This window comes from Furipterus horrens, unplaced genomic scaffold (assembly GCF_987537825.1).
Source record: "Furipterus horrens unplaced genomic scaffold, mFurHor1.1.pri manual_scaffold_1, whole genome shotgun sequence".
Classification (NCBI taxonomy): domain Eukaryota; kingdom Metazoa; phylum Chordata; class Mammalia; order Chiroptera; family Furipteridae; genus Furipterus; species Furipterus horrens.
The window spans coordinates 200,667,461-200,693,470 of record NW_028327171.1 but is presented as its reverse complement, the minus strand read 5'-3'; the positions used below and the strand labels follow the sequence as shown (position 1 = coordinate 200,693,470).

Genomic DNA, 26,010 nt, shown 5'->3' with positions numbered 1-26,010 from the left:
AGATAGTATTGTTAAACTAAATACTTCTCAACTAAATTAACATAATTCCCACCCTTAGACAAACAAAAATACAAAAGAGAGGATGATAAAATTCTCGGATAAAAGTCATGGCCTAAAATGCCTACTTATTATTCAGAGATGTTTATCAAACTCAGTATTTTAAAACCTTTACAGAGTATTGATTTTTATGATACCAATATCACATTATTTCTTCTTTCTAAAACTTTTTTATTTTGGTAGTGGAGTGCATATAAGGGATGTTGTACGAAGATGGTTTTAAACTATTTTTATTTATAATCTTCTTATATTACAAGTGTGAAAAGATACTTCTGAGCGCAATCATATTTGAGTAAATTACATTTGAATATTGTTTGAAATTTAATTTTAGATAAGTATAGCTGCAAGTTATCACAAGTGCCAACCCTGCAGGCTCCGTCTCCAACAGTGGCATGCTGTTTGTTCTGGGTTGATTTGCACATCTGTTAAATGGCAATACCCCTTAAAGGATTATTCTATTAAAAAGTATCAGTTTGGCAGATTAAGGATGATAATCTATTTAATGTTGTATATACAGTCTATTAAAAAGAAGACAAATGCTTGGGCTACTTGTCTTTGGACTATGAAGTGTGTGTGGACTGCAAATTTTAATCATATCAAAGTTAAATCTAATAAACTATTAAATGCTATTAGGTTAAAATAATGGATTCCTCTTAATATCATTACTTTATGTACCTTAGAAAAACTCAAAGATCTGATTATGTCTTATGTTTTTTTATAAATGCAGTTTTTATTAATAAGTATAAAAATGTCATTTGTCATATTTCAAAATGAGCTATGATAGCATGTACATGTAAGTTTTGTTATATGTGAAAACCTACAGCTATAGTTAACTGTATAGTTAACTGGAATATTTTATCGCCTAGATAATATTAATATATAGCTAGTCTTGCAACTTATTTTTCTCACTTGGTATATAGATACAAATCTTTTTGAATTTTTTAATGTGTTGAAAAATTGGTATTAGCATATTGTTATATGCATATAACTACTGTAAATGCATTTGAAAAATGTTTATTACATTAATATTATAAAATAAGTTTTCATTAAATATGATGGCATTAATTTTGAATTTGTTATTATTTGAATATTTTCTAGTTTTAAACTGTTTATATATAATTATGAATATAAACTTTGTAATGGACTTCCAAGTAGATATTTTAGTTATATACAAAAATATTTTTAAGCTCATCTATTCCTATAATATTACAAATATAATTCTATGTATTTTGCCCTGGCTGGTTTAGCTCAGTGGATTGAGCGTCGGCCTGCGAGCTAAGTGTCGCTGGTTCGATCTTCCAGTCAGGGTACATCAGAGAAGGAAAACTCTGACTCCAAAAAACCTCCGCTGCCTTGTGGCATACCTCTTCAGGGGAAAGGCTAAGGGAGTAAACCCCGACAGAAAATCCGGAGCCGGAGTCCCTAAGGCGGTTTGACGTTGTAGTCAACACCGGCAACTCCTGCGGCGCACCTGAAGCCAAGCTGTATTGACTCCGTCTTTCCCTTGGGCCCTTCAGCTGCGAAGAGAGGGGGGGTCTGCTGCATGGGCAACAGCAGACCCTCCATATCACCCTGCCCAGGCTCTGTAGCTTCAGCGTCATCGCAAGATGTCGATTCAACACGGGAGGAGACAGATACCATGTCACTCCCAAGTTGGACTGCACAGCCATTTTCGGCGGTGCAGATAGACTCTTAAGAAGCTACACCATCGTCTCTCGAGACGGACGGCTGCCGATGACGAATTCTATGTATTACAACTACATTAGAGAGCTAAGCAAAAATTCAAACTATACTCACTTAAAAACATGCTACACAAAAATGAGAAATTACCAACACAATTGTGACTTCTTCGTATCACCCAGGCACCTGCAACTATAGCAGTTGAGTGCACCTTCAAAATAATATGCTTTGCACGAGTGAAGTTATTTCCTGCTCGGATTTAACCAGAATGGGTCCAATTCTTACTATCTCATACAGTGCTATAAGAAGAGTTCAATCAAGTCATTAATCTATGAAAATGTTAGAACTGAAGTTTTTTTTATTTTTTGTCAAAACTCCTGTTGAAACAGAAACTGAATGTGTGCAAGAATAAAAGTTTTGTATAGCTGAGCAATACAGCTGTCATTTAAATTTGAGCCTCGCTTGTTCAATAATTTTGATTTTTATATCAAATTGTATTTCCCCTTTGGATCAAGGAAAAGTAGAATGTTTTACTTAAATTTTGACATTTTATTTGACTAGTATAAAAAGCATTTCACTTTTATTTTAGAACTTTTTTTTTTTTGTCTCAGGATACCATGTCCTGATGGTCACAAAAAAATCAAATGTACAATTTAGGTTGTAAACCCAATTGATGAAGTCATCTGACTCAAACCTCTCATTTTAGAGATGATAAAGTTGAGGTCAACGGTGATTAAGTGTCCTGCTCAATTTCATGTTACAAATCATAAATGAACAACAATCTTTATTCTTTGGAGCCTCTCTTTGTGATTGACTCAAATGTCCTTTGCTGACTCATGAGATGTGAATAATTTATGGCTGTCTCTACTAATTCAATCCAGACTCAGCTAAGATACTTGTGAGTATTAGGGATATTAAATAATCATTCTTAAAACTGTAAAGACATTTCCAAAAGGGAGGCTTCATAGTTTGTGCAACGATGTTGTCATTAGTTTAAGTATACAGCCTTTCAAACAATATCTGGAAGGAACAAGACTTTGTTACAGGTACACATTCTGCTATTTTTGAAAGTCGGTAACTTTTATTTATACTAACCTGTCAGCTTATGCAATTCAAATGCATTTCAGTTCTCAGAATTGATGACCCATTATTGAAATAATGGTCTAAATGCTTCACAACAGATACCGCTTTTTCATCAATGAATCAGAATGAACAATGGACAATCAAAACTGGTTTATAGCTATAACACTACTATATTATCCCTGAATTAATGTATCTTTGGTCAATACACGTTTAATTAAAGTTTTCAAGGTGTCTCTGCTATTATTAGAATGTTATTTTTCACACTTGTCATCAGGTAAATAAAATTGTTTCTAATACAATTAATATGACAAAACCAAAGGAAATACATGTATACATGTATAATTTTTTACAGAGAAAGTAATAACAGTCCCTATGAATCTCTAAAAATTTTTCTTTACAGTTTTCTAGAGCTAAAGATTAAATGAAATGCAACTCACTTTCACAGAACTGTACAAATGTGTATATTTATTAATATGCATATGTAACTGAAGCTCTCAAAGCCATAGAATGAAAAAAATGGAACCAAACTCAGTTCTTTGATGATTAAAAAGGAAAGCACCTTGCCCAGTTTTTAGAGTACAATATACTTTGTTCCAGGTATTAGTCACAGACTGGGGTCTACAAGGGAGATGCACAATCTGATTTCCCTTAGTTCCTCTGCTTCATTTCTCCAGTGTCAGAGAGGCCCATATGCTACTCTAGAACAAAACAGTTTTGCTTACACAACATAGCCACTCAAAAGAGGAATAAATAATAGAATTATAAATAATTGAGCAGGGTTATCTGGTCACTTTTTCTCTCTTATATCCTCTTCCTTTGTGGCTTTCTTTCTTAGGATATTGATGTGGTAGGAAGGACTTGCTTTTAGGGGAAGCAATTTCAATGGGCTCTGCCATATGCCTTAGATGATAGAAGAAGTTAGGTTAGCTTGCTTTCTTTTACTCTTACTTCAGTTTCTAATCAGGCTGGGATTTAAAATAAATGGCAGAAAGAGGGATCCTACATGTGCTCACACAATCCAGCCTGATTACTCTGATAATAATTTATACTGAGGTGTAGGGTTGGAGTTCCAGATCCCATCAGGAACATACAGGCACTTAGGATACCCCCTTGTGCATAAGGCACATAAAAAACCCGGCACATAACACAGTAGCAGGGCTATCCTCTTTTCCTTTCTTCTTTCAGAGACAAGTTGACAACTAGTGACAGGATTCTGTGTCTTAGTTAGCTTTGAGTCCAACACTGTCAAGTGGTCATTCCTGGGATTATTTAAATATTCACAGAAAATAGATAATTTCTCCTAACAGATCATACATCAGTATGAAATGGAATACTATTAGTAAAATAAGAGGCAGTGTAACATAAATTTTAAATTCTAGTCTCTGGAATTAGATGACCTGGCTTTTAATTCTGACATCAGCACATTTGATCAGTAAGCTATCACTAGCCTTGTTGTTAATGTTTTGTCCCAGTTTCCTCCTCTGTGGAAATGGGACAAATGAAAAATCTCACTGAGTTGGAGTAAAGATTAAATAGGTTTTTACATGAGCCAGCTTAGATGGTTCAGTAGACAACAGTGAAGGGACTAGATCCAGAGTGTGGGCTGAGGTTGCCTCACTACTGAGATAATTAATACGCTTCTGAGTGCTCTACTCGGGTAACTTTTTTTTTTTTTTCTCTAAAGAGTCAGATATTAAATATTTCCAGCTTCACAGGCCATATGGTCTGTGTTGTAAATGCTCAGTTCTGCTGCCACTGTGTGAAAGCAGCCTAAGACAATATGTAAATGAATGGGGGTAGCTGTGTTCCATTAAAACTATATCCGGACACAGGTCAAGCTGGACCCTGGGCAGCAGTTCGGCAATCCTTGCTCTACCTACTGTTCTTGAGGAACCCAAGATGTTTTTTCACTCTGGTGGGTGGGGACGCAAACTATTCCAAGGTTTGGATGAGCTCTGGGGAATTTTCCTTTTAGCTCTCAGACAGGTTTTTCCCTGGACTTACGTTATCAGATGCTGATTCTTATTCAGCCAAAGACCAGTGGGATCTTCTGCAAACCTCCAGAGCTCGCTCCCACTGCAGCTTCCTCCCCGCCTGTAGTCTGCCCTGCAAACTTTAGCTGCTTTGGCCTCACTGGACTGCCCCTCTCTCTCCTCAACTCTGGGAGGCTGCCGGGTGTCCCTTTGGTTTCTGACCCCCTGAGCTGTGACCTTCTCCGAGCCATATTCTGGGGCTGTCACAGGGCTCATCTTATTTACTGCCCCTCTTTCATGTGACTGTCTTTCATTGTACAATATGTGATGTCTGAAAAACGCTGTGTTTTATATATATATTAATTCTTTTTCATTGTTTTAGGTAGTAGGGTAAATCTGGTCCCTGTATCTTTTTCTTGGAAGTGGAAATCCCCAAAAGATATTTATTATCTCACATACAAGGCTCAGAAATATTCAGAAATTTCACCAAGAACAATCAGCTAGTAAGTAGACAAAATTCAAAACCAGGACTTCTCTGACTTCTAAACAAGTGTGTTCCCCTTATGCTATGCTGCTTCTATCAGAAAGAATTAACTACAATCTGCTTTTTACACACAAAAAATGAACTCACGACTTTACTAACAAGAAACAATAAGTCTAATCTGAACGAAAGATTTTGGGGGTATTTTACTATATTTTGAAAAATTTTGGAGGGGTCTTATATTTTTCATATTTTCCAACGGGACGATGCCCCTGCCAGTTTTAGCGTTTCATTGTGGTTCTTGTGGAGAATATTTAGGTTTTTCTCCAAATAGAGGGGAAACCTTGCCCATTTTGATGATCTGATACTGATAAGGTCTCTACTGGGAAGTCCTCATCTGGCTCAAACTTTAGTTCCTGCATTTATCTGGGATGTGACTTTGCAACCATTCTGCGATTACCTTTGACAAAAGAGAGAAATGCATGTATTGCTAAACTACATAAACATGAGGAAGTGAGAAATGGGGAAGAATAAGTATAAATTATCATATTTCATTTTTATTACTTGACACAATTCCATTTCACATTTTCTGAAATTGTAATAAATTGTTGAATGATAAAACATATGGCATTTGAGTATTCCAAGTAAGAGATATCATTTAGATAATGAATACTTGCAGAAATGTGTTGCATGTATACCAGGAGGTTCTCTGTTTAATGAGAAAGGAACACCTATTCTATTATAAATACATGAGTTACAAATATATACTAATATATGTATATATCTGTAAACACTGATAATTTGTCACAAGCAACATATTTGCAAATAAAACATTATGTAAATAATGTTATGCCATATGCAACTCCTCTTTTAAATGTGTGAGAAGGTTTCTTACAGCAACAGAAAAACGAAACTAGATCGTGATTCATACATGTTTAAATCTTTTGATTTTAATTACACTGTATAAGTAATGTTATATACAACTTTATTTCTTGGTTAACCATTTAAATTATTTTCAATATTACTGAAAGTGAGGTTTGACCCTTGTTTGTTTAATATTTATTCATTGGTGTTTATGCTTTCACTAGAAACCTATACTAGCACACAGCCTTAGGCATCTTATTTGCACACCAATGTATATGTACATTTTTCTCTCATCCTTGAAATGAAAGGAATGATGTTCTAAGACCTTTTCTAGCTAGAATATAAATAGTAGGTAACTATAGTTAGGAGTTCCACATTATAGGATGTACATTATCCATTCAAATCACATTAGAACACCGTAAGAAATGATCTCCTCCATGGGAAACCTTAGTTAGGGGACATTAAATAATTTCCTTAAAATATAAAAGATGCTGAATACCTAAGACTCTGAATTATAATATACACACTTTAACTACACCAATGGTTTTCAAGCATTTTTATCAAAGATACATTTTTAAAATGATACACTGTAAGAAACTGCAATTTTAAAATAAAGTAATATTTTATTTGTACATATTTATTTTTATAAATTCAAAATAAAAATATTTATGTATGAGGTTAATAAATAATGAGGCAATTCTGCTATACATACAAACTTGAAGTCAAATGTTATGGACAATAATTTCAGCCTTTTAGTGATCCCCACCCCAATTTATTTCCGTAGTGTGTTGAATTTGCAGTGACAATAAATTCCTTATTTATAAAGATAAGTCATTGTATATGGGAAGAGTTCTTTTAAACAGAACACCTCATAATCTCAAGATGCTCTTCAATTAAATTGATGCAGAAACATAAAATATTAGCATTTTCATTTGCATGTTAATTTTGACTATTGTTCAATGAAAAGCATTTCTCATTATTTCAAAATGCTATCAGCATTTTCATATGTATTTTATAATTTTATGAGGATATTACAGGTATGTTTTCAATAACTTTTTCTCAGGTCCAAGGACATAGCTGAATCAGCAGACCAGAAACTGTCTCACAGTTAAGTTGTAACAAATAATTTCTAGGTGTACGTAACTGCACAATTTATTTCTGTCATAGAATGTCAGCTTGGAAATGTGAGTTGGCACAACTTAACTAATGTGAGCCCTCAATAAATGTTAATTATTGTTAATAGTGTCCATATACTTCTGCTTTTTTGAAAATGACTTGTATATGCTTGTATTGGCTTGCCATTGGGGAAAAAAAGTATGTCAAATAAATGTACATTTTGAGCTTACTAAGTTAGATTTGATTTTACCTTAATAGTCTGAATATTTTCATGGTATAATTTTGTTGTACTTTTAAATAATCTTTACCTGAATAAATGCAGATTAAAAGAGATCTATTCATCCATATTCTAATTTTGATTTTGTTTTACTCTTGACTTGCACTTCTTTGTTAAGATGAACGTAATTTCCAGGGTTTGACTTTGGGATTTTCACATCTCCGTTCCTGTTCTCATTAGACCTGGTGTTTGCTCTCCCTCTTTCCTTCAACCTTTGATATATTTCAACCTTTTGAAATGACTCTTCATTTAAATGACTTCTCTTCTACAATGACTTTCTCATTCTTAAATGAGAAAAAGGCTTATGGCACCAATTTTTCAAACAGATAGAATGAAAATTAATTATAGTATATATTTTTTAAAGAAATGATCAAAAGGATGGAAGGGTCAGGTGGAAATTACTTTCCCTCAAGTTTTCAATGTTTCCAGTGTGCACCCCTATGCTCAATGCAGCACTATTCACAGTGGCCAAGACATGGAGACAACCAAAATGCCCTTCGATAGAGGACTGGATAAAGAGGCTGTGGTACATATATACTCAGCCATAAGAAAAGATGAAATACTGCCATCTGCAACATCATGGATGGACCTTGAGAATAGCATGTTAAGTGAAATAAATCAGTCAGGAAAGACTAAGAACCACATAATTTCACTCGTATATGGGATATGAAACTGAAATTTGGAGGCACAGGCACAAAACACTATGGTGGTCACCAGAGGGAAGGGAGAGGTGGCAGAGGGTAAAGGGGGCCAAATCTATGGTGATGAAAGATGATTTGACTTCAGGTGGTGGGCACACATGCAATACAGAAATCATGTGTCATAAGAATGTACACTTGAAACCCATATGACCTTATTAACCTATGTTACCCTAATAAATAAAATAAAATAAATAAATGAATGAATAAATAAACCTATATAATCTTACTAACCAATGTCATCTCAATAAATGTAATTAAAAAAATACAAAAAAAATATATACCTTCAAATTAATGAAGTGGTTTTATTAACAGGACCTCTAGTTTACACTCTTTGTCTTTTATATTTATTATTCTTCTGCCTTTGAGTCTCATGGTTTAGTATTAGTAAGTTACCAAGACTATAACAGCTATGGAGAGAAAAACAGGTTTGATATACCACGAACTTAAAGGTGATATTGATGTGTATGACAATAAAATAGATACTATATTTATTTAAAATCAAGTTTGTCTGACTAAGCATAGAGAAGAAATTTTGGGTTGTATGACAAAAAATGAAAAGCAAGTGGCAACATATTTAATAATGACAGTAAAATATATATCAAGTATTAGGTGTACAGCATTTCAAAATTCAAGCACATAAATACTTAGATGATAGCTCATGATAACTTAAAGATGTGAAAATGCTTATGAAAACCAAATTAAAATACCTTTAGCTCTATGATGTCAAGGCAAATGTTGTATATAAAAAATTATAAGTTAAAATTAATAAGCTGTCATATTATAATATGAAATGCTTGTAGTTGGGATATTTTACTCTATAGAATTTTAAAAAATTATTTTTGAATTCTATTGAACCATAAATGTCTTAATGTCAAGAACATTAATAAAACATTTAAAAAGAAGCCATTGTTATTAGTTTGGTTCACACACTAATATGTAACCGAAACAAACTTACTGTAGTCTAAATTTCAGTTATGTGATGGAAATATTATGAAACTCATCTCACAAATCACACAATTGTCTTATATTTCTAGAATTACTACAAACTTCCTAGACTACAGAATTAATATGAACTATTTTTTAAATAAAACATTATATATACTCCTTCACCTAAAATAGCTATTTCTACAACTTAGTCTATCTATCACAGATTACTATCAAAGAATTAAAAAATTCCCAAATCTTAAAGTTTAAAACATGTATCATACTAGCAAAGGAAAATTATATTACCCAATAAGATATGTCTTTAACTTAGAAAATGCTATCATTAAAAATAAAGATGTAACTGTAATTATAACTTTCTAAATAGACAACTGGAATCGTGCAGTTCTTAATATCAGTTGTTATACCATTTATCATCAAGAATGACCTATTTTATCGGATTGAAAATGTTTATATTATTTTGTAAAAATGCTAAACACAATCAAATAATATGACAGAATGCAGAGCACATAATTGCAATAATATGACGAATATATTTCAAATAAATTATAAAATACAGAGAATCTGGGGTAGTTTGGCAAATTTTTATAAGATTAAATTATTCTGTTAAAAATGTTTTAATTTAATTTTGCCAAACTTTTTTCTTCTTTACTCTCTGCCATTTTGCTCTCAGAGAAACCAATTTACTTACCTTGGATGGTGATTCTAAGGAATATAGGCTCCAAGGTTTTGAATGGCACTACTAGGAACTTGTGTCATAGAGTGATTCCTCTGCTAATGAGTGACCCTGCTAACGACCTTTCTGGCTAACGAAGATTTTTTTTGCTGTTTTCGGACTCAGGTAATTAATGTTTTAGTGGGTGCGTGTGCTAACATAAAGCAGCAAACATGAACAGCTGGGCCATTCTGGAGCTTGTCTTTTTCGTCTGTATGTGTGTGACAAAGAAATGAGCTGCCCACATCACGCAGGGGAGACCCACCAACCCATCTGAGCTGTTTACATTTGAGACAGTAAGGAGTGAGACGCCCGATAACACAAGCTGCTTCGGATTTGTTGACGATGTACCGTAATAGTGTAAAGATGGTAACTTTTTCATTCTACCTTCCACTCTCCTTCATCCATTTGGGTAGCTGTTCATCTCAGTCTTTGGTGAGTTTTTGACCTTTTATAGTGTGCTTTTTACTATTTTATAAAACTTATCTTTAAATAGTGGGCAGCATCCAGGACGCATTAAATGATTTCCTATAGAAACCTATGGTAAATCACATTTAGGCTAACGAAGATTTCAGCTAACAAATGTGATTACGAACAAATTATCTTTGTTAGCTGAGGTATCACTGTATATATTAACACACACTTACCGCCTCTATTTTTCTTCCTTTACTTATATAATAAACATCAGGCTTTCATAATATGATACATGATACAAAATATAATAAAATATAATGTAATATATTCTAATATAATATATTCTAATATAATAGTATGAACAGAAATTTACATAGGATAAAACACCAAAAAACTAAAATGGAAACACAAAATAGTTTCAAAACAAATATTAAAGTTGCTAGACTGGTCACAAATATTAAACAAAATCCTACCTGATGAATCAAAGTTCACCTCATTGCCAGGACTTGGACCTACATCAATGGACATGATCGGTAAGAGTTTCCGAAAGTCCCACAGTTTTGTAACTCCACAGGAATCACAGGATGCTATTATGTGACCCTTTAAAGTACATGAAAAAGAGAAATGTGTATACATATATATTACATACATACAAAAATATGCAGTAACTCACACGGTGTGTGACATTTTATTAAACCCACAGGAATACTCTCCTCTAAACTACAAGCTATTTATTATACCTTTGTTTTAAACATAAAGTTGTTACAAAATGAGAATTTAAATATACGAAATTTTATAGTGAATTTGGAATAATTATTTTTCAGAAAATCATTTCTTTTGATTATTTTAATGATATTAGAAGATATAATAAAACAAAAATGCACACACCCATGTAATTTATTTATTTACCCTTACACATATATACACAGAACGGGGCAAAAGTAGGTTTACAGTTGTTCACATGGAAAATAATACAATAATTAATAAATAATAAGACAAGAATACAGTCTGTGTTTCACATACAACTGTAAACCTACTTTTACCCCACCCTGTACTATATATGTGATCTACACATGAAAACTACATACATGAAAACATTGCACTAAATGGGCACCTCACTTAATTTGCTGTAATTAGTTAATATTGATCATTTAAAAATAAAAACACAAGTAGGAAAACAAATGAACAGAAGGAAAGGAGAGTTTTTAATCATAGAAGGTAGAATCACTAGGGCCAGGTGACATCGGTGTCAAGGAAACAGTGTCTGTTGTGGTCTGTTAGGCAAAATTACTAGAAATATTTGGGGCTTTGGGGTTATCAGTTAATAAGATAACATCAAAGGTAATTGGATAAGGGAGATAAACAATAAAAGGGAGGATGAATGGATTCAAGTGTTATGGAAGCAGGAATGGCTATTTTTCCCAATACAGAAGTACCAGTGTGGACCCATTGGTTTCTACCTCAAGGTCTGTCTACACCTCTCAGGATGGCTTCTGAGATGTTTATTGAGCAGCTACTTTATGTCAGGGAGTGACCAGGATACTGTGATGAGTAAGAGGGGTTGGTGTTCTCTAGCACCTCATAAGCTATATTCATTCTCATCATTCTGTCATTTAATTTCTGTGTCCACTAACTAATTAAATATGAATATTGGCTACATCAGGCCCAAAATGTTTATGATAAATCATTATACTGCTTCCCATTCAAGATATAGTATCTTTTTTGTCTCTAGTTTAATTTTTTAATGTCAAATCAAGAATCATACTTGTATTTCTCCTAAATATTCTAAAATGTTAAAGGTAATAACTTGATTATTGTACAATTTTTCTTTTTATCATTTTCAAATAGATCACACAGATTTTCTCATTTACTCCTTGATGTCTACTTTTACTTTCAAAAATGTGCAGCTTATATTATTTCCTAGTAGACTGTTTTTCCTTAAAAACATCAGTAATGCAACAAATGCCATTAGTTGCATAACTGTAGCCCTGGGCAAAGAAATACAACCACCTTGTCCCCAAGTTAATAAATGGGATGTTTAATCTTCTTTATGACTTAAAAGGAACATGGAGAACTTGGCATGTTTTCAAATATATAAACATGTATTAGAAGAATGGTGAAGTATCAGTGAATTTAATTTTTTTTAAAAGAAAAGTTCTCAGGATTCACAGGAAATATTGTTAGAAATTAGAAGTATTTCCAGATATAAGGGCTTTCAGATATCTTTCAGAAGTCAAAAAAAAAAAAAATGGATTTTTTGCTATTCTAGGAACAGAATCAATTTTGAGCAGAATTTAATTTGGATGCATTTTGCACCAAAGGGAAGTTATGAACTTGATGTATTTTCTTGTCTGAATGCTACAAACTAAAGGTAATCTTAAAGCATGTTTTATACCACTGAATATTTAATTCTGAGGAAATATATTTAAAATAAAAATAGTTAAATCACTTTTGGTGTAAAAATACATATTTAAGTATGTTTAATATTTTTAGATTTAACTTTTACTGCTGTCATATGACCGATGTATAACTGTTTTATAATATTAAAATAATAGTCAATACTTATTAAGTGCTTTCAATGAACCAAGGACTGCGCTAAATGTTTTATTAATAAAAGAATAGATATTATTTTAAAGAAGTTTGAATAGCATCATTTCTCATATTTTTCCACTTTCCTAGATAGTTAGAAATTATGACAAAGTATGCATTAGGTAAAATGAGTATAATAACTTAGTAAGTGATATAGAAATAAATTTGTGTTCAGATTTGATAACCAAGAGATTTTCTGGTAGTGAAAGAACAGGTTAGCTACACTTCCAGTTAGCCAATGAGGCCCATGTAGTGCCCACAGCAGAGTCTGGAGCATAGGAGACCTCAAAAAATGTTTGTTAAACCAACAGATGATGAATGGCTCAGTGGAGCTTACCTAGAAGTTTTATTTTAGTCTAATATTTACCTCAAGATTGCTATGGAAGGACTTGGACTAAAGTAAAACTTCTAGGTAAGCTCCATTGAGTCATTCATCATCTGAATGGTTCTGAATCACTTAGAAAAAAAGGAAGAGATAGAACATGCCAAAAATACAGAAACAAAAACTTGGGATATCTTCAGGTTCCAATGTCCCTGCACTTCCTCCCTCATGCAAAATGGAAGTCCATCTGCCAATCAATTTCCTTCCACAGGGCATGAGAAGATACTAGAAAGTTGCTAATCTGAACAGCACAGTTATGAGTTTTGAGGAATCTGGAGATGAGAGATGTGGGAAAGGTATTAGATGACCACCTAGAGAACCATCTAGAGAACAACAAATTATTGATCTAAAACTCGTTCAGGTAAGAAAAACAATGGCTAACTATAGTTAGGTGCTAAACCTAAATGAAGAAAGATAGAGTTACAGGAAAACATTGTTTTTAAAGATATTTCTTTATGTGCAATCATCCCATTTTACAGATGAGGAGAGTGAGGTTTAAAGAGGTCAAGTACTTTCCTAAAATTACCTAGGCAGATTGATTTGGAGTGAGAATTAACACATAAGTCTGGCTGACTTCCAAGTCGGAGATTTTAAAAAATATATTCTTTTTTTTTGAAATATGTACCATAATATGTCACAAATGTTTAAATATATTAAATATATTTCTCCATTAGGATATCTTTAAACAAATCAATAACTCAGATCAATATTTGTCACAAAGATGATTCTCACAATATTATTTTTAAGATGGAGCAATAGAAATTGTAAGAAAATAATTCTCAATGAGTGAACAGATAAATAGACATGTAACTAAACTACTATTTTAACTATTATAAAAGCATTTCCAAAAATTATTAATATAAAGGAAATAATACACATGTAGTTCAACAAAAGGAGAAGCAAATAATTGTTTACACTGATACACACAAAAAGCATATGTTGAAAATAAGAGTGGTAGGAACTAAATAAAAAATGATTATCTTTAGGTGGTAGGATAAATCATTTTTTAAATTTGTTCCTTTAAGTATTTTCAAAATTCAAATTTAATGGAATTAGCACATATTAGTTGTTATAATCAGAAAATACATTTTAATAAAAAAATAATGAAATCGAAACATAATACACAACACCTGTCAAGTGATCTAATATTGATAACTTAAAATTCTACTGTGTAAAATGGGCAAGGAAGAGGGTTCATCAAGCAAATGGCAGAAACATTAAGCCCTAAAATATCAGTTGCTTTCCATATGTGAAGGTAATGACCTGCAACTTGGTATTAAGGTATAACTATAATAAAATGTTTAGGCTCATTAGGAGAAAAATTAGTATTTCAAACATTTTTAGTATACTGATACATTAGTGTGTCTCTTAGGACAGGCCTGTGCAGCATTAAGCATTAGCTCATTACACCATTTCCTCAGTACCCTAATGGCACAAATAAGGCAAAGAAATTATGGAATTAGGACGGAACAGCAGGTAAAATTTGGGACTGTTCAAGAGTTTCAAGGCTAAAGAAGAAGAGGATATAAAGCATTGGAAAGTTGTAGATCAGATTGCTGATGTCAGTACACACCTCTTCCCTATGCCATTGTCAATCTGTTAATAATATATATCACCAATCATGCCCCAAGCATATGGAAGCTGGACATCTAAGAAATAATCACTTATCATCTACAGAACTCAACAATACATTACATAATCAGAATAACTTGTTCAAAGTGATTTATATTTATTACCTAATTTAATCCTCCTCTTCAGGGTTAGATTGCACTGCATTATTATTCAGAGGAGAAAAACAAGGCTTGCAATGTTATAAAGCTTGTCCGAAGTCATTTTGTTAGTCAGACAGGCCCAGGATTCAAACCCAGTTGAACTGAATTAAGTATCCAAGGTCTAAAGCTCTTATCAAGGAAAACATTTTGCATGCCCTGACTTAGGTGCTTCCCAGAATGGAAGCCAGTGAAGGAGCACTTCAGTGCTTAAGGAGCATGTTCTGTTATTAAGGCAGAACACCCTGCAAGAACTAATAGTACTTCAACAAAATATCAACAAACATGTATTAGCAAAGAACAAATTGAACAAGCAGGTATTTAAATTCACAAGACACAAGAATAATTAGATACAGATGAAGAAAATTAATGTATATAAAGGAACAAATATTTACTGGGCTGTACTATGTTCCTGGTTTGGGGCCAAAAGCAGGAGATATAATGGATGTAAATTCAAAAGAAACGTATAGCTAATTGTTGAAGAAAGAGTCACAATCAAGCAATTGCTAAAATGTTAAATGCTGGCAGTAGGTACAGGGTTGTTTGTATTAAAAATTGAACACCTGACTTAAGCCTGTGAGCTAAGAGGTTTCTTATAGGAATGGAGCCCTAGGAACTGTCCATCAAGTGAAAGAAGCTTTCTAGAAATAACATTTAAATAGTTTAAGATTACCAACAGATATCAGTGAAGAGATGGTGGGAAGGCATCATTAGTATTAAAACATGGCATAATGAGCTCTGCCTGGGTGGCTCGGTTGGAGCATAGTCCTTACACCAGAGTATTGAGGGTTCGATTCCCAGTCACAGCACATACCCGGATTGTGTTTTATACCCAGTCAGAGCACATGGGCGCAGCAACCAACCAATGATTCTCTCTCACAACAATGTTTCTGTCGCTCTCTCTCCTGTCCTCCCTCTCTAAAAGCAATAAAAATAAAAATAAAAATAAAACAAACCATACCCTCTGGTGAGAATTAAAAAAAATGGCATGATGATAAAAACAAAAACAGAAATTAACATATTTCACTGTGGGGAACATGGTGAACTTATGATGAGGTTAACAATGTGTAAAAATTCTGAGAAATGTGAATTTTATATATGATGTAAAACATTCTTATGTGTTTTGAACATAAATATTGATATATTAAAAAGAATGTTTGAAGGCGAGTAGTCTCAGTGAGTTAAGTAGGTACTGTTGAGTACATAATTGTGTCTGAGGCCCTGCAAAACAAGTAAACATTACTTTCCTAGGGTTTTCTAGTTAGTGGCGTAAGTCTAGCCAAGAGTTAGAAACAGGCAAATTGGGCCAGTGGAAAACCTTTACTTCATCCATTAAAGAAATATTCATTGAGACTAGTACCTAGGAGGGGGCACTGGTTTAAGTGGTGAGTATATGGGAGTGAACATAGCGTAAGCCCTGGCCAATTGGAACTTGTACTCTTGTGGGAAGAACCATACAATAAAGAGAGCAAATCAGTAAAATATGAGATATGAGCTACAAGGAATCAAAAATTGCAGAGAAGGAATATCTGGCAGGAAGAATGTTGAAATGTAAATAGCCTGGTCAAGTAGGGTCTCACTAGGTCAATGACCTTTGAGTTAAGAGCAAAAGATTTGTGGATACAAGCTGAGGTCCCGGGGGGGGGGGGGGGTGAGGGGGGGGAGACTGATCCAGGGAGAGGGAGACTGAGGTCAAAGGCCCTTGAAACTCAGTCTGACTTCAAACCTGTTAGGTAAACAAAAACACAGAAATAAATTCACATGTAAATAAAGTGGAAGGTTTTTATTCAAGGTTTTTAAATTTCATTTTGATGCACAGCATTGTTTGATTTTGGCACAGAGAGCTTGGAACCCGCAGAACTGGAAGGTGGATATAAGAGACGTGAGGGGAGAGGCAGGGGGGCGATGTGGCACATTAGTGAACACGGCCGGACAACAGTCTGAGCAGAGCTTGGAGTTTCCTAATTTTTTGTCACTTTTCCTGTTAAACTGGGAAGTATCAGATTTCACTAAAACACGCCAGTAGACTTCCCACCAGTCTTTAAGCAATTATAATGACACATGTGTGCAATTAGAGTGGTCACCCAACTGAATAATTCATTCGCCCACACACAGAGCACACACAGAGCATGCCTTTTCCTAAAATGTTTATAACTTGAGATCTTTGCCTTTGCACATCAACTTATTTTTTCTAAACAACCATTTTTAAATGAAGCATGCATGTCATATATATTTACATTTGAATGAAGCTGTACTAATGATCTGACTTCCTAAAACAACCCGCAATTGTGGGGGATCCAACCTGAGAATTAAAGGATATTCAAATACTTTAAAAACCAGTTTTTCTACTGCTGAATTTATCTTTGATCCATTTCATCAAGCTGTTGTAATCTACCTGTTTTTGAGAATAGTACATCTCTACCCCTCTGTTCGTCTACTTCCTTTTGTTATGGTGAGCTGAACAAAAACATTTGCACACGGTTTTAAAAGATGATGAAACTTTGTTTTTTAAAAACTCTGGTAAAATTAGTTGTCATTCATTAAATATTGGCCAGACAAGCATTCCTTGTTAGAATGGTCAAGTGCACGGGATGGAGTGTGGGGACGAGGGGAGGACAGCAAAGATGTGATGCAGAAGTGAAGAAGGCATAAGGCAGGATCCTAGACTTTAATGAGCTGTAGAGTCATTGTGTTCACACGAATTTGTAAACCTAAGTGAGATGAAATGTATTGTCCTGTAACTTTACATTTTGGGAATATTTATACCTGAGAATAAAATAGATATAGGCGAATCTCCTAATCAACACAGTTGAAAATACAGAGTGCTTTCTTCCCCAAAATCCTTTGTCCCTGGCTGGAACAATATTCTGCTTGTTAACTTGTAGCCCGGAACACTGCCACTCTGCTCTCTCCATTTACCAAATCAAGAAACAGAACATTCTGTTTGGAGTTTGCAGTAGACACCTTGTGATACTGTGGGAGCAGCTTCTGCATTTATTTACATGAAAAAACTGGAGATCACAGGACTCCCTGAAGAGCAGAAGCTAGCCACAATTGCTACCGCACTTTAAATAGTATACCTGGGATGACAACTTTAATGCTGCAGGCATTTAAATTCATTAATCAGTTGTCCTTTACCAGGGGAGAAAATCAGTCCTTTTATACTCCCAAAGCAATGAAGGGGGCAGGGCAAGGAATGAAAATTCGAGAAGCACTAGTCTTCTGAGCCAGTTACTAGAGGTCAGTGAGGGGCTTAGAACCTGAATGTCCAAATTAGCACTGACATAGTACATGCCCCAAAATATCCAGTCAAATCCATTTTTTTTTTCAGGTTAGGAAAAATTATGATTAAAAAAAAATTATCTAAATCAGTTTCACAAATGCTTGTGGAGTGCTTATTATGAGCAAGGTGAAAATTCATATTTCTAATAATTTAAAAATAATCATTTTTAAAGTGCTTAGTTAGACCTTTATAAATATGTGTGTATTTTTACCTTTTATGGTGAAATAAAATGAATCATCTAGCAAAGATAGCAACAATACCTTAATGACTGTTCTTACAGTCCTTATTTTTTCTTTGTCCTCTGCTCTCTAATCTTTGCAGAAACTATATGTAGATCCACACAAATTCTGTTAAATCTGTTTTATTTATTGTGATAGCAGCCTAAGGCATTACTCTATTTGGGAGAAGTCTCTTTTAAAGTGGACAATTATTGTTGATTAATATAGTGTTCACTGTAATAACATTGCTGGGATAATGCACAATAAATTTATTTTCTTTTAATGTGTACATAAGTGCAGTTGCATAAAATCAAGGCAGTTCAATATACATAAAAGTGATAATTTATGCATAGATTTATGTCATCATAATGTTTACATTACTAATGTTCAAGTTTATGATGATAGGCTATATTTGGCTGTAGCTATATTGGAGTGATTAAATTATTCTCAAATCTATAGTTTGATTCATAAAAATAGACTAAAGGATTAAGCTACATCTATTTAACAAAAATTCATAGCTCGTCTGCTTTACTAATCTGTGCTTCTGTTGGCACAGGATTTTTTAAAAACTATTTTTTTTGCTAGAGAACAATCTTATTTTCTTGAAGATGTTAATTGTAGCCATAGAATTATCCTTGGAGAAAGAAAAGTTACAATCCCCAAAAGGCACAGTCTACTTTTGCCATTTTCATATATGGAAAACATAACATAATAGGGAAGCCATCCAAAATTTAATGATTTTATTGTATTTGGATGTGTCAGTTGAAAACCAACTACTTCTAAGAAAAAATTCTACCCCTCAACCGAAGGAGAGAAGTTTTGAACACCCTTGTTCAATTCCAATATCAAGCCCCATCTTTTGGTCTGAATTTTCCCTGGCTCATGTGGAGTAAAAGATGTAGATGCAACCAGCATTCAAAACGAGAAACAAAAGGTTCTTTTGCTTCCCTACCACCCAAGTACAAGTCAAGGAATATCTGAAATTCTTAAAATAAATGCATATGAATAAGAAAAATAGAATAAATTTAGGTTTCTGAAATGCAATCCAAATAAAGCAGCTTAAATTTCTCTAGTTAGAAAACCTGAGTTTTGTGATAGCGGCTGCTCAGTTCGGGTGGGGTGAGAGGCGGAGCATGGTGGTGACTGACAAACTGGACCCTGAGGCCACTGTTAAACCTGCCACAGGAAATTCCAGACCATCTGTGGGGAGATAGAACTTGTAAAAGATTCTCCCTGCAGGGACACTCTAGTATACAAATTAAACTCTGGAAAAGGAAGAGCACATTCTTTGGCTCTGCCTGTAGTTTTGCATGTTAATGAGCAGTCGCTTCTTGGGGTGTGGATTCACAGGGTCACATTCACCCAGGAACACGTAATTAAGTGGGGGAAATTACATTAAAGGGGATAATCAAGTTATCTTGTAATTATGCTTTTGAGTAAATTGGTGTGACAATTCTTTGTGCTCTGATTATGGGATTCAGGGATAATGGATGGTGCGTTGTACGTACTAACCTACTTGTTAAACACTCTCTTAAAAAAAATCATGCTGTTATCATACATGTAGTTTTTCAAATTTTTTAAATCACAGGCAAGTCTAGATTGACTACAATTAATCATGACTAGAGAAAAATGTATAATTTTATATTGATATTATTGTATTATTTAGAAGATGTTCTGTCCTCTGAAAACTGTTTAAATAAGACAGTTATATTGGAAGACAACTTGGTAAATGGCCAAATATTCTGAACAGTAACAATTTTTTTCTATAGAAATAGTGAATATATTTTGAACTATTTTTGGCGGCTATATGCTCAGAATAAACATGGGAAGTCTGCAAAGTGTACTAAATTTTAAAATAATATTTTAAGATCAATAGTATAAAATAAATTCAATCCTGTCACAGCAAACATTGTCTTAATTATGTGCTCTTTTAAATACCCCTTGTGTTCTGACCTGCAGTGACTTTCTGATATTTCCTAACCAATGACAATTTATTGATTACCTCTGTACCAAGAACTGTGCCAAGAGTTATGAGTTAAAAAAAAAAAAAAGTTACAGTATTACTCATCCAAAAGAATCTATTATACTGCCTGCCCATATTGGGGTAATTTTTTTAAAATAAACATTTTTGAAGCCACAGATAACGCTATGGTGTTACTCTAACATGGCCTCAACTGCCCCACATTCTAACCAATAACAATCTAGGTTAACAGTTATCTATACATGAAAAATATTTCACCTGCCTAATCCAATCTTAGCTTGCACCATGGGTCCTGTTAATCCATCATGTCACACTTGTACCATCTCAGGAACTTAGTTTTTGCTGTTGCTTCTGCTTGAATTTTTCCTTAAGATTATTGTAGTTTTTCTGCATACCATTCTCCCAAAGTTCCTCCCTGACTATTTTACTATAAGGCCCAACTTTCACCTCTGGTTAGATAACACTTATTATTCTTGAGACTATTCACTTGCTTACTTGTTTGTTGTCTCTGGTTCTTACCAGAGCATAAAGTCCATAAAGACAGGACTTGGTATTGTTCATTGCTGTACCCTCAAGATTTAGAGTAGGTCCTGAGATATAGTAGGGGCTCAATAAAGAATTGTTAAATTAGCCCTGGCTGGTGTGGGTCAGTCACCTGCATGCCGGTCTGGGAACTAAAAGGTTACCAGGTGGATTCCTAGTCGGGGCACATGCCTGGTTTGTGGGTCAGGTCCCCCTTTGAGGATGTGCAAAAGACAACTGATTGATCACGTTTGTGTTTCTCTCCGACCCTTCCCTCTCTCTAGAAATGAATAAATAAAATCTTTTTAAAAATTGTACATGTATGCCCAAAAGATTGTCATTCAAATGATATGTATGCAAAACAAATGATTAGTTTTATAGTCAAAGAGAAAGTACCAAGAAACCTGACATAATAATGTTGCCTCTATTTTCATGGAAGCATGAAGAAAATTACAAATGCTTGAATTTATCTTTATGTAACTGTAGAAATTGCTGAAGGTTAAACTTTGGGGACAGGGTAATAAAATCTTAAATATAGTACTCTTTTTCATTTACATTGTTAAATTTCTAAGAACAAAACAAAGTAGAAATAAAGGGAAGAGATAATTATCAATTTATTACATCTAAATATTCTAATTAATTTTTTATTTGTACGAATTCTTTTCTTCTTCAAGTTTTCTTTAATTTTTCTCTCAGAAATAATTTTCTTATGTTAAGCACAAAGTTACTTAATAAAAGATTAATTAAGGATATTGTAGTATGAGACTAGTTTAAAAGATATAATTGATTTTTAGATATGTAGGAGCATTGAAATAATTCAGATATCATGTAAAAGAAAATTAGCATGCTCCATGTCCCTTAATTTTTTATTCTGTTATTGCTTCCAATTTCCACAAATAGAATCTGTTTTGGCATTTTTTACTACATATCTAAAAGTTTTTACTTATGCATTATCTAGGTGCAATAATGAATAAGAACTGACATCAAATATCAATATTGGCCCAGGTGAATGGTAGTTGACATTCAGTGAGATTGCTGAGGAAGTAAACAAAATTGAAATTTTTTTTTTTTTTTGGTGTATAAGCACTGCCTGACATCATTTGTCCTTCAGAGGATCAATAGCTGCATGACCTCAGTGTTGTTTGTATTGCTCTATACAAAGTGGCCAAAGAATGATACTAAGTACTTCCTGTTCGAGACTGAGTCACAAGCAAAATTCAGAACAATCAGAAATTGAGCTTCCTTTGCTAAAATGGAGTGAGGATAACTTTTCCAGGTAGGCAATTGTAGGTACTTATTTGTGATTTCAAAAAAAGATAATATGAATTAATTTATGGTCACATACTAGCAACTTAGAAAAAGCAATTAACCTATCTCAGATCAAATTTAAAACTCTAAATTGCCTAATTACTAAATGGTATATTCTAATGTAAAAAGGACATATACTCTTACTGTGGCATATATCCATTTTTAGTAGGATTTAGCTCAAGTTTAATACAATTACATAATTTCTAATTTAATATAGTTTGAGAATTTTATTTTCCTATCTTTGTGAAAGTGCAAAATATGTTCTTCAACTTTGTTTATAAAACTGATATAACATTAAATGAAATCAAATTATGGGAATAAAGCATTTATTTGTGTGTGTTATTTTATTAATATCTACTTATTTGAACACAAACTTTTTTTTCAAAACAGCCTCTCTAATAATAGTAATAAAAATAACAATAATAGGAATGGTAGTTGTAGAAATGGTAATAATAGCATTTTCTAGTTGCCAGGCACTGAGTTAAATGCATTACATGCATAATCTAATACTGTCTTTTTATTATTCATTTTTACAGAAGAACTAAATGACTTACTCAAGATTATATATATCGTAAATGGCAAATCCAGGATTCAAAAGGTATGAGGAGGACACAAACATAACTGAAATTTGGTAATTTTCCAGTGCTCCAATGTCAGGAGACACTATGATGCTAGACAAGCTTTCTAATGCATCTGAGAATTAAATAATTTTAGCTTGTAGTTCAACATCCACAGAGTTTGGAAGGTCAGTAAAGGTGTTATAGGATGTGATGATACAATGCTGGGATGAAATACCTATGCTTTCATTTGTTCAGAACTTTGCATTCATTCACCCCCTTTCTGAGTAACTTATATATAAATTAAACTATACTATATGCTGGAGATATTGAGTCAGACAAGGTTTAAATTATCCTTTTCTCATTCTTTTTCATTGCATTCCAATGTGAAGAGATTTTATAAAATAAAATAAGCAAACAAGAAGTCCCTAAAAAATTGTGAACTATGACATCTGCATTGCAATAAAGTGACTAAGATTGACAAGATGGAGAAAATAACTGGTTAGGATGAAAGAAAAGCAAGGGTTCTATATTCAGCATATTAAAATGAGACATACAGATTGAGGCTGACATGCAAAATAGCTAATAGTGAATATGAAGATCAGAGTGGGATTTACTTTGAAGTCATCACAGAATTAACAGTGACAGGTTGAATGAGATGATGTAAGAAGAAAGTCTGCTAGGGAACAGGATTTAAGATTGGGTCTTGATACAGGTTAATACTTAGTAGTCAAGTAGTAACAGAGAATCCAGCACAGTAGTTTGAGAAACAGTGACAATGGAGATTTTACTTCTCAGGATTCAAGAAGAATGTTTTAGGTGATTATGAATGTGAAGTCTAATAATAATGCAGTAATGGTCACTGGGTGTAACAACATGAAAATCTAGAGCAATTTCAGTGGTGTTGTTGACTTGGAGTTCATATATGAGTGGCTGAGAAGAAAGTGACATTGGAAATTTCTAGAGGAATAAGATAATACAGAAATAGCACTACCACTCATAATTCAGATTATGGATTAAAAGTTAAAGGTAAATTAATATGCATCTGAACTCAATCAAAACATAATAAAACAAGGGCAGGCAAAGTTTAAAAGAATTAAACAGAAATTATGCAAATAGTAAATGTAGTAATAAAAATATAAAAACTTAATAGAAAGATTAAGTAATAAACCAGATTTAGCCAAATAAAATTTAGTAAATCAGGCATGCACTCCCTCTCAGGAGCACCTCAGGCCTTTCCCTCCCTCCTCTTCCCCCCACGCTCATTACCTTGGCCTTTCTCTGTCCTAAGCTACAAGGCCGTTCTTTTGCTTCTGTAACTTGTTTCCTGAGTTTACACAGCCCAGCTAGCTCACATCTACTACCTTTGTGACTTTCTAAATAAATGTTCTCTTATAATTAAATAAATAAATGATAAGACATCTGAAGAAGTCCATTAGCATGCAAACATAGAGAACTAAAGCATAGGAAATATGAAGAAAACTTAAGAAACTTGGAGAATTGAACAAAAAGTTTCAACTCAGTACAAAAGTAGTGTCTCAAGGAGAGACTTGAGGGAACTGACAAGAAACAATAAAGAAATAATGACTGAAGGTTTTTCAGCATTGCAGAAAGACAAGGGTGTGCACCTTGAGGAAGGGCATTATCAAGTTTTGAGACAAAAGTAAGACAAATCCACATGTGGATGTGAATATTAGAGAAATATTCACATAGAAATATTAAAAATAAAGTATCAATTATTTTAAAATATATGAGATAAATATCAGACAGATTATCTAAATAGGATCAACTACTAGATGGGGTGTAGACTTTCATCGGTAAAAATAGTTCCAGAAGAAAATGGAACAGAAGAATGAAAATGAAATACACAAAGACCAATGATATTTACTATCCACTCACCGTCTCCCCCCCAAATAGTGAAAACAGTGAAGAAGAAAATAAAACGCTGAAAGTAGAAGGAAAACTAAGTCAATTGTAGGCATAAAAGACAAAACATATTGGTAGCTCTAATAAATATTAACTGTTTACATGACTAATTTCAAGGTGGGAACAAAATGCAAAATAAAAATAACATGGATATGGACGAGAAAAGTCTAAAAACAAGTTTGAGTGTTTTAGGTTATTTGTGCTCTTCTGGAGAGAACAGCAGTATTGTTTAACTATATACATTTTAGAGAAATAAAATGTATGCATGTTAAAGACAGAGGGTTAATTAATAAAAATAAACATTGACTAGAAGGAAAAAATCAAGGAAATCACATAATCAATAGAATACAAAATAAGATTGTACAAGTGAGTTTAAATATATTAATAATCTCAATAAATGTAAATGTGTTAAAATCAGCTATTAAAAGACAGACTTTATTAAGAGCACAAAGCAAAACAGTATATATATACTGCTTATAAGAGAAATAACTCAATGAATCTATAAAAAGGATGGAAATTGAGGGATGATAAAAGACATTATGTAAATACAATGAAAATAGATAAATTAAGACAGATGTTTTGTGTCAAAAAGGAAAATGACATAAATGTAAAAGAAAGCATTTACAAGGAAGATATGAGTCATAAACTTATATGTACCTAACAGTTTAGTCTCAACATACATAAATGGCACCTGAAAATAGAAAATGTGAAAATCCATAATAATGCTTTCTTTTGAAATAGAAAATTGAAAATCTCTAGTAATGCTGGAAAATTTTAACATCCCTATCTCATAATGTGAAAGATAAAATAAACAAAAAATCAGGTTTCATATGATTTGCACAATAATTGGTTAGAGCAATCTTTATTTTAACAATAAAACTAGATACCCCAAAAGAAAACATACATTCTTTCTAAGTCCATATAGGATATTTTAAAAGTGGTCACATACAAGGCAGTAAATAAGTCCTACCAAATCTCCAAAACTGTTTAGTCAAGGAACATGTATAAATGACTCACGGACATGGACAACGGGGGGGGGGGATATGATTGCGGGAGAAGGGGTGGGCTGGGTAGGGGGGAGCGATGGGGGAAAAAATGGGACAACTGTAATTGAAAAACAAAATAAAAATTCTATAAAAAATAATCTTCAAAACTGACAAAATAAGATAATT

General features: G+C 33.3%; 1 protein-coding gene across 1 annotated transcript in view; it reads right to left on the bottom strand.

Annotated features, from left to right (window-relative positions):
* The window catches only part of SPAG16 (sperm associated antigen 16), a 743,404-nt gene that overhangs the window by 197,098 nt on the left and 520,296 nt on the right, over positions 1-26,010 (bottom strand). Inside the window, exon 15 of the mRNA XM_090288280.1 lies at positions 10,777-10,903. Within this exon, the coding sequence (XP_090144406.1) occupies positions 10,777-10,903 (127 nt within the window). The remainder of the gene's footprint in view (positions 1-10,776; positions 10,904-26,010) is intronic.